Source organism: Eptesicus fuscus, chromosome 9 (assembly GCF_027574615.1).
Source record: "Eptesicus fuscus isolate TK198812 chromosome 9, DD_ASM_mEF_20220401, whole genome shotgun sequence".
In the NCBI taxonomy this organism is placed as follows: Eukaryota; Metazoa; Chordata; class Mammalia; order Chiroptera; family Vespertilionidae; genus Eptesicus; species Eptesicus fuscus.
The window spans coordinates 42,766,956-42,782,891 of record NC_072481.1 but is presented as its reverse complement, the minus strand read 5'-3'; the positions used below and the strand labels follow the sequence as shown (position 1 = coordinate 42,782,891).

The 15,936-nt window shown below is 41.6% G+C and overlaps 1 protein-coding gene across 3 annotated transcripts in view; it reads right to left on the bottom strand.

The window, feature by feature from the left end:
* Positions 1–15,936, bottom strand: part of NFIA (nuclear factor I A) — a 365,771-nt gene that overhangs the window by 45,536 nt on the left and 304,299 nt on the right. For all 3 annotated transcript variants that reach the window (XM_028142302.2, XM_008139378.3, XM_028142299.2), the window contains 2 exons: positions 10,703–10,881; positions 6,757–6,922 (listed from right to left, as the gene is read on the bottom strand). In XM_028142302.2, coding sequence (XP_027998103.1) covers positions 6,757–6,922; positions 10,703–10,881 — 345 coding nt within the window. The remainder of the gene's footprint in view (positions 1–6,756; positions 6,923–10,702; positions 10,882–15,936) is intronic.

The following is a 15,936-nucleotide window of genomic DNA, read 5'->3' as shown; positions in this document are numbered from 1 at the left end:
TAGCCCCGCTCTCCAGAGGGAGCGGGCCTAAGCCATCAGTCAGACATCCCCCTGAAGGCTTCCAGACTGTGAGAGGGTGCAGGCTGGGCTGAGGGAACCACCCCCCACCCCCCCCCCCCCCCGCCCCCCGCCTAGTACATGAATTTCGTGCACCGGGCCCCTAGTGGTTAATATAATTCATTTCACCAGGAAGATACCTAATAGGCATCTCAAACCTGGTCAAACCAAATTTGATTCCCACCCCTCACCCAGAACTGCTCTTCCTGCCATTTTGCCATCTCAGTTCATGGCAACTCCATCTTTCCAGTTGCTCAGGTCAGAAACCTCAAGAGTTACTACTGATTTCTCTGGTTTTCTTTTCTCAACTTACATCTAATGTGCCAGTAAATTCTATCAGCTTCACCCTTCAAATATTTCTCACCACCCTTGCAGCCCCTACATTGGTGCAGGTCATTAGCAACTCTTGCCTGGATTATTGCAACAGGGTGCCACCTGCTCCCCGTATTCATTTTCTCCATTGTATTTACTTATAATTATTGGTTGTCCCATCCCTCAAGAATGCAAGCTCCACAATGGAAGGGGGCTGTCTGTTTTGTTCACCTTTGCATCCCTTGTGCCTAGAATAGTGGCTGTCATGTAGAAGACACTCATATTTACTGATAAAAAACCCAGACAGCCTCTTAACTGGTCCTCCTGCTTTAATTCTTACCCCCTCCCCTGGCAATCAATTTCCAACAAAGCCTTCAAAGTGTTTCTATTAAAACCTAGGTAGTCTCACTCTGCGGTTCCCCGTCTCACTCCCAGCAATTGCCAAAGTCCTTACAATGGCCTATAAGAACTTACATTATTTGTCCTCCGACCTCATAAACTCATCCACTTGAGCTCTCTGACCTCTCCTCCTCCTACTCTTTCACCCACTCCCTCACTTTGTTCTCACCACTCTGGCCTCTGGGCTGTCCCAGGCTGCACTGGCTGTTCCTTCTGCTTGGAAAACTCTCCCTATAGTTCCATGGCTCACCCTCTCATTCCTGTTCAAATATGAGGTCTGTTCAAATTTCCCTGCTCAGAGAGGCTTTCTCCTACCACCCTGCTTATATCTGTATCCCACCCTGCTTTATTTTCCTATGTAGCACTTACATATCACCATCTTACATCATTCCTATTTTATTTACTATTTTGTTTCCTGTCCTCCCTCTAAAATAAAAAGCTCCATACAATCAGGGATTTTTATCTCTTTCCTTTCCTGCTGAATCATAGCACCTAGAACACTGCTTGGCATGTAGTTGATGGTCAATAACCATTTACTAAATGAATGAAAGAACTGACATCCTCTACTGGGTATCAAAACCCACAAAGGTAGTCAGCAGGATTAAAACACAACCGTTGGGAATTACTCTACAGGTTATCCCTTCTATTTGTCATGGTATCCTAAAGAGGTCCGGCATAGTATATCAATCTTCCTCCAAACAAATCAACAGTACAATAGCTGTCCTTGAGAGAGAGCAGAACTGTTACTGGCACCCTTAATTCTCTCTTTTTTTTTAGGGCACAGGTAAGGATTTCCCATTATAATGTATTTATTTCATAGGCAGATTTCCCCCCAAATCTGCCTTATCCTGTCTTTCTGGCCATAGTTGCAAAGTTGAGTACTGGTGCCAGAGGCAACTGATTAGTTTAAAAATACATACTCTGCTTTAGGCTGGCATCCATTTGTATTTCATTATAAGAGGATATTGCAATGATGCCTTGGACTTTTAACTGTCTACAGCACAGCACATCTGTCACCCCAGTTCGTCCTGACACTCAGCCTGGGAGAGTGGCTAGAACAGTTATAGTTATTCCCATTAACAGGTAAGGGAGTCGAATTCCGGAAAAGTTGGTAATACAGGAGACCCTGGGCATGATTTCCTACTTTTACCTTTAAGCTCTTTTTACTTGAAAATCAAATTTAGACATACTGTTGGGTGTTGAACATCTGTAGTTAATACCCTGTCATGATGTTTCTTCTGGCTAAAGCTGAGCTCTAATAAACTGATAAAGATAAACAGGATCCAACCATCCTGTGGTTTTAATTTCTAAGAAGGCACATAATTGATGAAACTATATTTTTGCCCTAAATTTTTATCCAGTGGTAATCCAATTTTAGACACATCCCCGATCCACAAACTGGTTTCTGAAGAAAAGTTCTGTCTTCTCTCTCAGACGTAAAACACCAGAATGTTATCCCTACTAAATGACTTAGTAGTCACCCCCTCCACAAAAACCTTTACCTGAGGCCCTGCACCTGGACCAAACTCCTTCCCCTAAGTCCTCCTGTAGCATCCATGTGTGCCTTTGCCCCATGTTGCCCATGAGAACCATCCGTTTACCAGCAGTTTCCCTCTATAAATCCCATATTTCTTTAGAGTGGGATTAATTGTCTCTGTATCCCAAGCAGTTAAACTCAGTTATTGGCTCATGACAAGTGTTCACTATATGAAGGCTGAATGAAGGAAGGTAGACATCAAAGATGAATGTTAAAGGAGGAGGTGGGGGCTATTTAATGCCTATTATTTCTTCCCTTGCATACACCATAGTCCCTCTTCACTCCCTCACTCATTGTACAGATTGGAAGTAGAAAATGCACTGTCCCACCCCCTTCATCGCCTCTCTCATATAGGAAGACACGTGCTGGCAGGAAGCACATAGCCTTCATCTCTACATGGAGGGTAGATCCTATGTAGCAAGGCCTACAATGGTATAGCACTTCCAGTGATGGGTACATTTGTCTGTGTAATTCGGAAGCACATTTGCCCAGAGTTATAAACTATATTCTCTAATACTAGAAGTTATAACCTGGTCTTCCATCTCATTTTTTCTTGCATTTTATTTATCAACTAGAGGCCCGGTGCACGAAATTCGTGCACTGGGGGGGGGGGGGTGTCCCTCAGCCCAACCTGCACCCTCTCCAATCTGGGACCCCTTGGGGGATGTCCGATCCCTGTGGGATCGGGCCTGAACAGGCAGTCAGACATCCCTTTCACAATCCGGGACTGCTGGCTCCCAACTGCTCGCCTGCCTGCTTGATTGCCCCTAACCGCTTCTGCCTGCCAGCCTGATCACCCCCTAACCACTCCCCTGCCAGCCTGATTGATGCCTAACTGCTCCCCTGCCGGCCCGAACGTCCCCAACTGCTTTCCTCTGACAGCCCGGTCACCCCCAAATGCCCTCCCCTGCATATTCCCTCTTTATTAAATAGGGTTTTTTCTTTAACATATTGGATAGCCCTAACTGGTTTGGCTCAGTGGATGGAATGATGGCCTGCAGACTCAAGGGTCCCAGGTTTGATTCCGGTCAAGGCCATGTACCTTGGTTGTGGGCACATACCCAGTGGGGAGTGTACAGGAGGCAGCTGATCGATGTTTCTCTCTCATAGATGTTCCTAACTCTCTATCCCTTTCCCTTCCTCTCTGTAAAAAATCAATAAAATGTATTTTTTTAAAAAAAGAGAAACATTTAAGATTCCTCCATATCTGCCTGGCTTGTGTGACTCAGTGGTTGAGACCCCAGGCTGCCACTGGGAGGGGATCGCTCCCTGGGGCTGCGTACCCCTCCCAGGCTGAGACCCCAGGCTGGGGCTGGGTGGGGATCGCTCCCTGGGGTTATGCGCCCCTCCCAGGCTGAGACCCCAGGCTGCAGGTATGTGTGTGTGTGTGTGATCCCTCCATGGAGAGTGAATTTGTTTTTGTTTTTTATAAAGGGTCAGGAGGGCTTCTGGGCAGCATTCTGCCAGGCTGCTTATGGTGCCGGCTCTCAGTGGCAGCCCTCCCTGGGACTGGGGGACTCTGGCGGGGCTTAGAGGACTCAGCGCCTCCATCTTGTGGCTATGGGCACCACCATTTTTGTCGTGGAGTGATGGTTAATTTGCATATCACTCTTTTATTATATAGGATTGGCTCAGAAATCAGGGTATAGAAGAGGATATTTTGTGGGGGCCCTTAAACCCCTTCTCAATGTGGACCAGTAGGTGTTGAGATTTTTAATTGGAGACATTTCTCCTAAGCAATGACAGGCCTCCCAGACTATCACTGTCACATTGATACAGGAGAAGATAGTAAGTGATATGTAGCTGCAAAACAACACCTTGTTGTGAATTCAGTAAACCGTAGGAAAGCCCAGAAATAAAGGGCTATATCTATGATGATAAAAACCTTTCTATGTCATCAATAGAACATTTTGTTTTGTCTACATTTCTAGAATCCTATGATTCAAAAAGTATAAAATTACCTATATCAAACTTTAGGCCTCTCTCTAGATAGTCTCCTTTCTCTTACAACTTTTAAACACTGTTCCTATAAACATGTAACTATATGAAATGAATTTTTAAACAAGTCAGAGAAATAACCACCCCCAAACTCTATTAAAATCTAGTCACTGGGGATATTGGCTTACAGATTGGCACTTCTTCCCAAAATGTGAAAGAACTTTTGAGGCTGGGCATGAGACGATGACAGGTTATCTTCTTATACAAGACATTTGATTCAATCCAAGGACTGGAGTTCAGAGCAGTGGACCCAAAAGGCATGGACCTGATTTCAGTGCTGAGTAGCTTCTACACATTCTAAAGACATATTTCACCATTACCCAGCCTGGAGCCTTCCACGGATAATAAAATGCTCCAACTGATTTGGCAGTGGTGCTTATCATGGCTGATTTCACACAATCCTGCCGGGTAGGTATTGTCAACCACATTTTACAGATGAGAAAACTGTGATTCAAGGAGAAACTAATAATTTGAAAGGTGGGGATTCAAGCCCCTATCCTTTGGACTTCAATAGCTGTACATGGTATTTCTGCTCTTCTGCAGGGACTCAGAAAAGTCCCAGCCCCATTACTAGATAATACACAATGAATGCATGACACATTGAATTGAAAGTAGAAGTGAGGATATGTTTATATAGAATAGGTAGAATATTACTATAAGGCTTTTAAAGGACTGTGTCATTGTCCTGTATAGACAGGGAAAAGTGGAGCAGAAAAGTGGGATACAGAGGCATGTGGCTGACAATCTGTAAGCCAATATCCCCAGCGACTAGATTTTAATAGTTCAGGGTGGTTATTTCTCTGACTTGTTTAAAATATTTACATTAATATGCAATCAGCAGGACACACCTATGAGCCTCTGCTTCTCAGAAGCTTCTTTCTAAGCTGAGCTTCCAAGATCTGTAGACCAAAACCAAGCCTAGTCTGCTTCCTATGTCATTGGACACTCAGGGCTTTCTTCTTTGCAGAAAGTGTTGAACACTTTTTACTAAGAGAAGTAAGTCTCCCCAAAATTATCCCTGGACCCTCAACATTTTTTTCTGTAAAACCAGAATCCATGCTCAATGCCATTCACTTCTGCATGTATTATCAAATTGAATAAGTACTAGATAACCCAAAGCTTACTCTCAAGCATGTCCATGAGGGACTCTAGACATTTTGATTCAGTGTCCCCAGAATTAAATCTAATGAACACAGTATCAACAGAAGATCATTTCTCCTCTTTGGCTGTTTCCCACCTGCACCCAATACCAACACTGAAATGTAAGGAAGATGAGAAGCCTGACTCATCCTTCACTATACTCATCTAAGTGGTAGCACAATCCCAAAGCTCATGTCTACTAAACATCCCCCTCAAGCTCTCCTCCATTCAGCTTCTATAACTGCTGCTCAAGTTCTTGATCTTAACACCTCTTTCCTGGTATATTCTAATAGTTTCCTCAGTAGATTCCTTGTGTCTAGTCTCACCACCTTTGAAGATCTCCTCTTCTTAGGGTCACTGTCACAGTTCCTAACATTTCCTACACACTCCGATCTCTCTGTAAAGCTTTAGGGAAGGTGCTCATCACACCCTTTGTCAAGATTAGACAGTCCATCCATCATCTGAAACTATGCCTCCAGCCATCATTATTTTTTGTCATTGTTCCAGGTACTAATAAAAATCAACTTTGTGTGGTCTATTCTCTTGTGATCTATAAAATATCAGTACTGTTCTCCCTCTAATTCTTCAAGTAACAATTCATACAATCCAAAAAGGTTTTGAAATCCTATATTGTCTGACCTCACATTCCCAGATGATTCAGAGAAGAACGAAGTGTTCTTTTTTCTTTCCATCCACTTCTACCTTTTATCTCCTCCCCCTTCCTAGCCTCACCAAGCAAATTCCATGACTACTAGCTCATCAGATCACTTCTGCCAGGCTCTTACTTTTGGTGAATATTTAGTGTACATATCTTTCCATTGCTACTTTGGTCTAAACTTTTTTTCCATTTGATGTGTGAGGTGTATAACCTTCACACTCATCAAGTGCATTTATCTGGGACTGTAAATCACTGAAAGGCAGGGCTGTACAGAAGTAAGAGGAAATTTTTTGCTAATAAAGATTCATTCAAGTAGATTCTGTTTGATGATCCTGAGGGTAGCATTCAAAGCCACTCAAACGATATGCAAAATTTAATAATTTTAATAATTCATAACTTGATTTCGGTCCTGGGAATGTAGTTATACCATTTTATCCACCCAAACACCCAATCATTTCCACATTTGGAGTAGTTGGTAGTACCCTAGAGTGGTGTTCAAGTTGATATGGTGTTGGCTCTGCAAACTCCTGCTATGACCATGGTTGGGGATCTGTGACTATCACTAGAGTCTATGCAGAGAGAGACTAAGCTTAGGTGTGGATCCAAGTGCACAGAGCCTCATCAGTGACGGCGGCCTTGTCTCAGCCATACTTACTTGGTGAGGTGGGGGAGGCTGCACCTCCTTCTGTTGACGTGGTTGGAGGCTTTGTGTCTGGCACCGGCAGAGGCACAGGCCTGGCCATTGGTGGTGGTGGCGGTGGTGGCAACATTGGGGTGGGAAGGAATGGGTTGTGCACTTTGCCTTGGCTACTCCCATTGGGCTGCAAGGGTGGAAACGAAACAAAACACACACAAGAAAAAGAAGAAACAGACATGAACCATTAGCTGCTTCTTAAAACAAAAGATTCATTAGGCAGCATTTATGTAAATTACTAAGTATTCTAGCTACTTGAATTCTTCCATAAGAGCATATGGGTTGCTGGGTTATTCTTAAGGCATTCCAAAAAAGCATAGTCTTAGGTATACATGCTCAGTGCATCCTAAACTTATTTTTTGAATTACATTGACCATCTTTGCATCCGGTTCTGTAAAATGACCGCCAACTTTTGCTTGGAATGTTTCAATTCTGTATTAACTCCTATCTTTGTCATCATGCTCATGATTATTAAATATTTATTTAATATATTAGAGGCCTGATGCATGAAGATTCGTGCAAGAATTGGCCTTCCTTCCGCTGGCTGCAGGCACCACCTTCCCTCCAGCCAGAGCCACCTTTCTGCCTTCACTTGCTCCAGACTGGAGCCACCTTTTTGCCTTCCCATGCTGCCCAGAGGCCTGAAGCAGCTGGAGCAGTGTGGAACGCCTGCATCGTCACCATGGTGATGACGTAAGCGTCCTGCCCCCTGCCGCTTGGCGCCTGCATATGCAAATTAGCCCACCAATTTTTGTTGGGTTAATTTGCATACTCACTCCTGATTGGCTGGTGGGCGTCGCAAAGGTATGGTCAACTTGCATCTTTCTCTTTTATTAGTGTAGATAAGTGCTTATAGATTGCAGAATTATTCCATTGTCTATTTATCTTCTTTAATAATAGACAAATATGCAAATTGACCATACCTCCGACACACCCACAAGCCACGCCCACAAGCCACGCCCACCATCCAATCAGAACGAGTATGCAAATTAACCCAAACCAAGATGGCTACAGCCACAGTGAGCAAGGTTTCCTAGGTAACAGAGGAAGCCAAGCTTTCAGCCTGCCCTAGCCAGGCCTAAGCCTCCACTCAAGCTACAAAGTTTCAATTATAGAAGGTAAACAAATTCAAACAAATGGCGGCAGAATGGAGCTTGAGAGAGCAGGCCAGGGTTGCCGCAGGCAACAGGGGAAGCAAAACTTTTCGCACACCCTGGCCAGGCCCACCCGCTTAAGGCAACAAAGTTTCAATTATAACCCCAACAGAAATGGCTGCCGGCCGGCCTCGGAGGGAGCCCCAGGCTTGGTTCTGCTCCAGGCTACAAAGTTTCAATTGTAGAAGGAAAATAAATTCCAGATACCAGGGCCTCTGCTTGGGTCGCTAGGGGGCATGGCCGGCCTGCAAACCACCACAGGCCCCTCGCTCAGGCTGCCCCACACCCTAAGGGAAACCCCACCTGATCCGGGACACCCTTCAGGGCAAACCAGCTGGCCCCCACCCCTGTACCAGGCCTCTATCCTATCTAATAAAAAAGTAATATGCAGATTGATCATCATCGAAACACACAATATAGCTGCCCCCATGTGGTCAAAGATCCTGCCCCCATGTGGACACAAGATGGCCACCACAAGATGGCCAGCAGGAGAGGGCAGTTGGGAGGCACCTGGCCTGCAAGGGAGGGCAGTTGAGAGGGACCAAGCCTGCAAGGGAGGGCAGTTGGAAGTGATCAACCCTGCAGGAGAGGGCAGTTAGGGGTGACCAGGCCGGCAGAGGAGGGAAGTTGGGGGCAAACAGGCTGGCAGCAGAGTGGTTTAGGGGGTAATCAGGCTGGCAGGCAGAAGCAGTTAGGGGCAATCAGGAAGGCAGGCAGGCAAGCAGTTGGGAGCCAGCAGTCCTGGATCGTGAGAGGGATGTCCGACTGCCCGTATAGGCCCAATCCCACCGGGCAGTCGGACATCCCTCAAGGGGTCCCATATTGGAGAGGGTACAGGCTGGGCTGAGGGACAACCCCCCTCCGTGCACAAATTTCATGCACCGGGCCTCTAGTATAGATATAATAAAGTTGCCTAAATGTGCATTTGAGATAAAAAATATTTTATTTTCACTCCTCTAAGTTGATATTATATAACATTTAATAAATATGTTAAGTGAATGTAAAATATTTCTTACACATATTGTATAACATCAGGCACAGAAACTTTAAAATTCAGCTGTCAAAATTCTGCTATGAAAAAAAAATCACTTCTAATTTTGATTTAAATGATGTAAACATATGTATGCCATGAAGAGTCATATTTATTTAGCTGCCTGATGTTAGAACAGTCAAATAACAGCTCTTTAACAAAAGAACATTTCCCTCTGAAGAAAGCAATAAAATCCATTTTATTTTCAAGTTTTTCCAAATAGTCCCATGAAGAGACCTGCCTCACAGCCTATAAAATGTGGATCAAAATGCAAAACTGGGCATTTGACAGTTATATAGGATGGTGTCAAGACTATTAAAAAAAGTTAGAAATGTAAAGGTCAGATGCTTGATATTGGCGATCACTTCAGCTTTTTCATGGTTTCCCAGGTGGCCTTTATGACTCCAGACTTCAGTGACACTCTTCAACTGACAACAACAGCTCATATTTAGGCTCCGGACCCGAATCAAAATTCAGCTGAAGGAGATGCTGTTGTCCTAGCTTTTAAGCTTAATGATTCTGCAGAGGCAGTTTCACTCCCTCATCGACATTCACTTAGATATTTAGAATTGCTCCTCAAAGACTATCTCGTCTGACGATCAGAATGCTATGCTTTCTTGCCAACAAACTTGCCTGTGTGTTATTTCTGAGTGGGCTAAAAGTCCATAAGTGAACTCTTTAGAATGAGCCAAGCAAATGAATACACAAGCAAAAAGAAGAAAGGCACCATATTGATTTGTTGTCTAGACAGAAATGTATCTGCTAACACATCACCAGACATTAGTCAAAGCTGCCTATTCTGTCTCAGATATGCAGAATCAGGTGTTTCTGCAAGGGAAGAAAATCAGTGGTAGGGCAGTGTGATATAACACTTTAAATCAGGCAATAATAATTAGGCCAAGTCTGTGGCTTCATGTGCAGTTACTAGGAGAAAAGGGAAATCACATGCAGCTTTATGCTGGTCATTGTTTACTAGTCATTAGTCTTATTATCAGCCGTGGGATGCAGCTATCCATTGTAAACATGTAGTTCCATAGCTGAAATAAAATTCGTGATTTTTAAAAATTACTTTTACGTTTGGAATACTATTTCAAACTGTGATTGTTTGGTTTGAGAGAAAAAAATAAAAACATTCCTTTGAAACTACTGAATCCTGTTTAGCTTTATACAAAGATAAGTGGGAAAGATAACTACTTGCAGAAATAACAAACCATAATAAACTGTACTTCTAGCATCTTGAGTTCAAGTACTGGTCAACTTGATCTAAAGTGTTAGAAGACTGTATTTTTAAAAAATATCAACGTAGTTGATCTGAAACATCTGTGTCCCCTTCGCCCCCTAGCTCTCCCTACCACCCCAAACCATTATTTAAAATTATTTGGTCTTTCTATTTTGCTAACTCAATGAGCCCTAGGGTTAGTATGCATGAGGTGGAATTATCAGCCCACGGACCTTGGAAGGTTACAGTGTTCACCCTCGAGATGATTTATATCTGTAAACTTGACAGTTGCGAACTTAACACAAACACTGTTTTTAAACCCTGGCCAATCACTCTTAGGGTAAGTTAACTTTCCCACAATCTAGAATAAATATGACATTTGTCTGCAGTCAGTCAGCACAACATTAGAGCACAATGTCACGTGGTCATAAGGTCTCCCCTTGTTATTTTTACATTTGGTTAATATTTCTAAAGAATTTAGGAAAAAAAAAGAGGTTTCCTTACATTGAGGAACCCCACCTGTCCAGCCTGCTGACCAGCATCAGGGCAGACAAGTTGGACAAACTCTTTCAGCGTCTCCTGAGGGTGATAGCGGATGGCCGGGTGTGAGAAGTAAGGCCCAGGCTGCTGGATAATGGGTGATGTCGGAAAATGAAGAGTCGATGGTGTTGCATGTGGACTTGCTGGAGGGAAAGAAAATGTCACAGTTAAGATGAGAAAAGATATGCTTTGACACAGCTTTTAAACCTGATTCAACTTGTTTAAAAAAAAAATTTCTTCTCCTGACCCAATTCATGGCATAGCTCACGTGACTGAGTTTAACACTGGATAGGTCTGACAGACTTTCTTCCTTAAGGCTCTAAGACAAACATGGAGATTAGATTAGGGTAGAGTTTCAAGCTGTCTTTCTATTTTCAGTGGACATGAGTTATAAAGGCATTAATAATCCTTGGTGAAGCTGAAGATTATTCATTACCTTAAGAGCTCTTTTAATGAAGCAAGCAATAAAAAATGTATTTGGTAGATTAGACCTGATTTAACTGACATTACATATGACAAATTCTAGTGTGCACATATGGATCCCCTTTCATGCTGAGCTATCCATAGACAATAATTCATTGTTAAAGCTCTTATACCCCTTTCAAGGAAATTTCTAGGGACCAATTCAGGATGAAATTTTTTTGAAGTATGTAGTAAATGATCACTTAATGAACCTGTGCAATTTGGTTGCCTCACTTTACATGGAAGGTTTATGTCATCTTTCCTTTTCTTTCCTTTCTTTTCTTCCTTCTTTTCTTTTCTTTTCTCTTTTCTTTTCTTTTTTCTATCTAAAGCCAAACTTGAAAATGCATAATGTTAGAGCAGGGGGACCCACAGGCTGAGTAGCCAGTGACCCCTGCTAAACTGTTGGCCCTCTGCGCATAAGAACTGATAAAAGACTCAGAAAACTATTATCCCTTATATTCGAACCCTGCTAAATCTCACTGGTACAGAAAGAAGCTTGCATTAGATTAAAAAACATATGTGAGGTGCTGGATAATTTTTCTGAGAGCACTTCTGCCCTTCAGTTGAAAGGGGTGATCAATAAAACCTGCTGCAGGATAAGAGCAGCCCATGGTGAGGGCCGAAGATACTCAAAGCAAGTAATGCCAGGATAGCAGCTCACATTTCTCAATGAGGGCCAAGAAACAGATCCCAAGTAAAAGCAGATAAGAGTATTTATCTTTTCTTATTTTTATTTAAATTCAAGGAGCCCCTGCAAAGAGAAAACAAAGGAATACCCAAATTTTTGGAGAATAAAATTTTCCTAATACTGAGAAGAACTCATAAAACTAAAGTGAAACCTAAGCAAGATAGGACACGCTTTCCACCACTCTATATTGGCACAGCCCAGGACTATAAGAAAGGATGCATCCCTAAGAACCCCTGGATGTGGGTTCTTTGCTCCTAACTGGGATATCTTTAGGACTGGCGCATTTTCTGAATAATAATTGAGATGGCTAGGGTTTTGAGATTCAGAATGACATATGTAGTTTTTAAAGAGCTGAAAGAGGGTTTGGAGTAGTAACAACAGTCCAGTCCATATCTTGTAGATGACTTGATGGGACCCTTTCATTCACGCAACCTTTAATCTAGCCAATGAGTATTCACAGGCTCCTACTTTGGACTTGGGATACAACATTGAGTCAACACAAATTTTTGTCTTCAATCATTGAGGGCATCTTGAACATAACCCATTTAAACCAGAATTCTTGTCACCTTCCACCCCTCAGACTTGCTCTTCTCCCAGTCTTCTTCATTTAGTAAATAGTTTTTCCACCCATTTAATGATTCACTGTCATATCCCCAGAAAATGTCTGGCACTCAAATATCTGTTGACGGTACCATGAATGTTTGAATACATGAGTGGTACAGAAGTGAATAAAATCACCATGCAAATAAATATGGACTTAAAACTTTGGTGTGTTTTTTTCACCTGCCAAAAATCCAGGGAGCTTATAGACAAACTGATCAAACTTAGGACTTTACACAATGTATGATAAATGTTGGGAGCCATATGGTCTCTGAATTAAAACCCACAAGCTAAAAAGTTAATTTGTTCTGGTTATCTTTTAGTCTGCCAATTGTGCTACTGGATTTAAAGAACCAAAGGAATTTTTTTTCCCCCATCTGATATGGTATGTTCGTTCTTGCTGGTAGTAAGAAACTTTGACCCAGTGCCCTACATTTGACTGAATAGTTTTTAGTTAGGGATAGAATGTGGCATTTCCCCAAGGAGGCTGGGAATGTACTGAGCATAACAAAATGATATACTCAACTTCTGTAGCATGTCAATGACAACAGTGGCTACTCCATTGTCAAGAGCCCCTGGGACGCAGACCTTAATGATAAAGTGGCACTGCTTCAGGTGCTCAATAAAAAGTGATGAATGATTGTTAGATCATGAAATCGTGGTGGCCAACAGAGAATGATGCCCAGCAAAAAAAATTCACTGGAGCAAAGACTGGACAGATCAACGTTAAAGGAACTTGATAGAGGAAACAATTCGACAGGATCTTGTAATTCCTCCCTTACCTGTTAATACACTTCCTCACCTTCTTTTTGTTGTTGTTAAATATGTAAAAGAAAACCATGATCAACTTAAATTTAGACCTTAGTTTCTTGGTTATATTTTACATAAAACAACTTATTCACCTTTTCCTTGTGGCATAGAATTTATTTGAACCCAAACCTGAGAATACATGGTACTAAATGGAGTTAATTCTACAATGACTGACTTATAAGGATCAATTAATTCCTAATTAATACAAGGACATCACTTAGCCTGTAGTTTCAAATTAGACAATTGCTGAGTATGCATTTCAAAGGGTCATCCTTCACAACCCCTACTTTCTCATGTCTCAGAATTTCGGGCTCAGCCACAGTTCACTGTAGGACTGGACATAAATCATTCAAGACCCTGACCTTTAATTTCTTCAAACAGAAAATAGTTGTGTTGCAGACTTTGCAAAGATCTGTTAAATGTGATGAATATATGCTATTTTTCTGGATAACCTGCTCCTCTTCTGAACAATGAGAGCCATAAGGTTTTTGCATTGCTCTAAAGTGCAGACTTAACATTTCAACATGGCGTCAATTTGGTTTTTCTTCTTTCCCATTTCTGGTTTTCTCTCTTTAATATTGAGTTAGATATATTTAGTGTCCCTAAGTTTTTGTCTAAATAGTCTAAAATTATTTTTAGAAAGTGTCAATGGGGTTAAATGAATGGATCAACCAATAAGTCAATTAGTAAAATTCATTAAATGTATTTTGAGATTGTCAGATCAGGCCCTATAAAAGAGAAGCTAGCACTAGGAATCTGGCATGGTGCTAATGCAATGCACAAAGAATGGTGTGAGTCCAAAATTTTGATGGAGAAAAACATCTCTTATGGATGTGTGTGTGTGAGCAGTTGACACAATAAAAAATTATAGCACATTATGTAAATGCATATTTAGAGCCTTTAAAATGTGCATTATTTACTTGAAAGTCAATAAAGGCTTTTCTCAAGTGGTTACAGTTTATTGCAGTGCATCCATCTGTATCCATGTTGATGTTAATACAATTCTGTGTATTAAAAGGCACTACAGAATTGGCTGCTTCTGGGGTCTAATACTCTCAGTCCCCTAGGCCAGGAGCAGCAGAGTGTCAGAAACACTCCCCTCCGGATGGATCTCACTCCTGGTTTAAACTTTAACCACAGGCCAGACTTATTTAAAGCAACTGCTTGGGCTTTTCACAGAGAATACAAATAAGACGGGAAGGAAGAAAATGAGATCAGGTTTCTTGGCTGGAATGGCGCTGCCTACATATTCTGTACAAAGTTACCACAATTAAAAATCAGAGAACCATAATTTCCCAAAGGGTTAGGGCTCAGTTATTTACTACAAAACGTTCATATGACTGGATATTTAGTATAAAAAGAAAGCAGATTAGGCAGGTTAATTTACTTGTTTGCACACCCCTACCCTCCAATTCTTTAAAATTCTCTCTGGGTTTTACTTTTGAAGAGATAATTTTAAAATGAAATATAAGATTATATATATATATATATATATATATATATACACACACACATACACTCACGCACACACACACACACATATATGTATATATTTAACTTAAAAATGCTTCCTCTTTTAAATTAGAACTGGGGAAGGAGAAGGTCAAGGTCATTACTATATTTTATTCTGAGAGAATTCTATGATCCAACAAGTGATTCTTAGTGTGAGAATCCACTATATGGAGGTTATAGGTGCCTTTAGACACATTCTAGCTCAAAGAAGATGATGTCAGGGAGGCGTGGCCAGATGGGTTTGGAACCTTGTATTTCATTCTATGTTTTAGGGAAGAAAAAGAGATAAAAAGCAATCCTTCCTTACCATTTTCAGCAGTTCTGCTCAAACTCAACCTCCAAGAATTATAATAACCCTCCCATATTTTTCCTCAAACCGAAATTTCACAGGTTGAAATATGTTCTTCTATTTAACCCTGGCATTGTCTTAATTGTTTTACTTCTTATCTGTGAAATGTTGCAGATTCTCACATATTGGACAGAGACTCAAATTCTTCTCATGTTAGCATTTGCTTCCTGGTACCAGCCCTTAAATCCTAGTCTCTGAGCTATGGGCAGCTCCAGAGAAAAGCTGTCCAGAGAGTGGCACAAACAATAAAATCTAATCCCCCTTCAGGTGCAGTGTGCTCTTATGGCAGTGTTATGCAAGGCCTTCTTACCCCCCAAAAAGGAATGACCAATCCTACATCTTGGCAACTGCAAAACTTTAGTCTCACCATTAATGAAGACAACAGGTGAGTGACCACACTGCTTCTCTCTGTTATCAATGTTACAAAAAAAGATTCATCTACCTTCTGCAGGAGGATGTTCTTTAGACAAAAATAACCATTGCCATGGAGCAAAAGGTGGCATTGAGAACTCATGACTACTTATATTTAGAAGTAAAGATTGTAATAGGGCAGAGCTCTAACAGGAGAAGAAGGTGGAAGAAAAAAAAATACCTAAAAAATAGCCTTCCATAAGGGCAAATGGAACTCCAATTGTTTGGGTTGTCAACTACTATGTACTTTGCTTCTTCAGAAATTCAAAAATCACAATATATAACTCCATTATAGCCTACCTAAAGCTGAGAAATCTATCTTAATGAGCCAGACCTGCCACGTATGAAAGCCTAGAAGTTTGA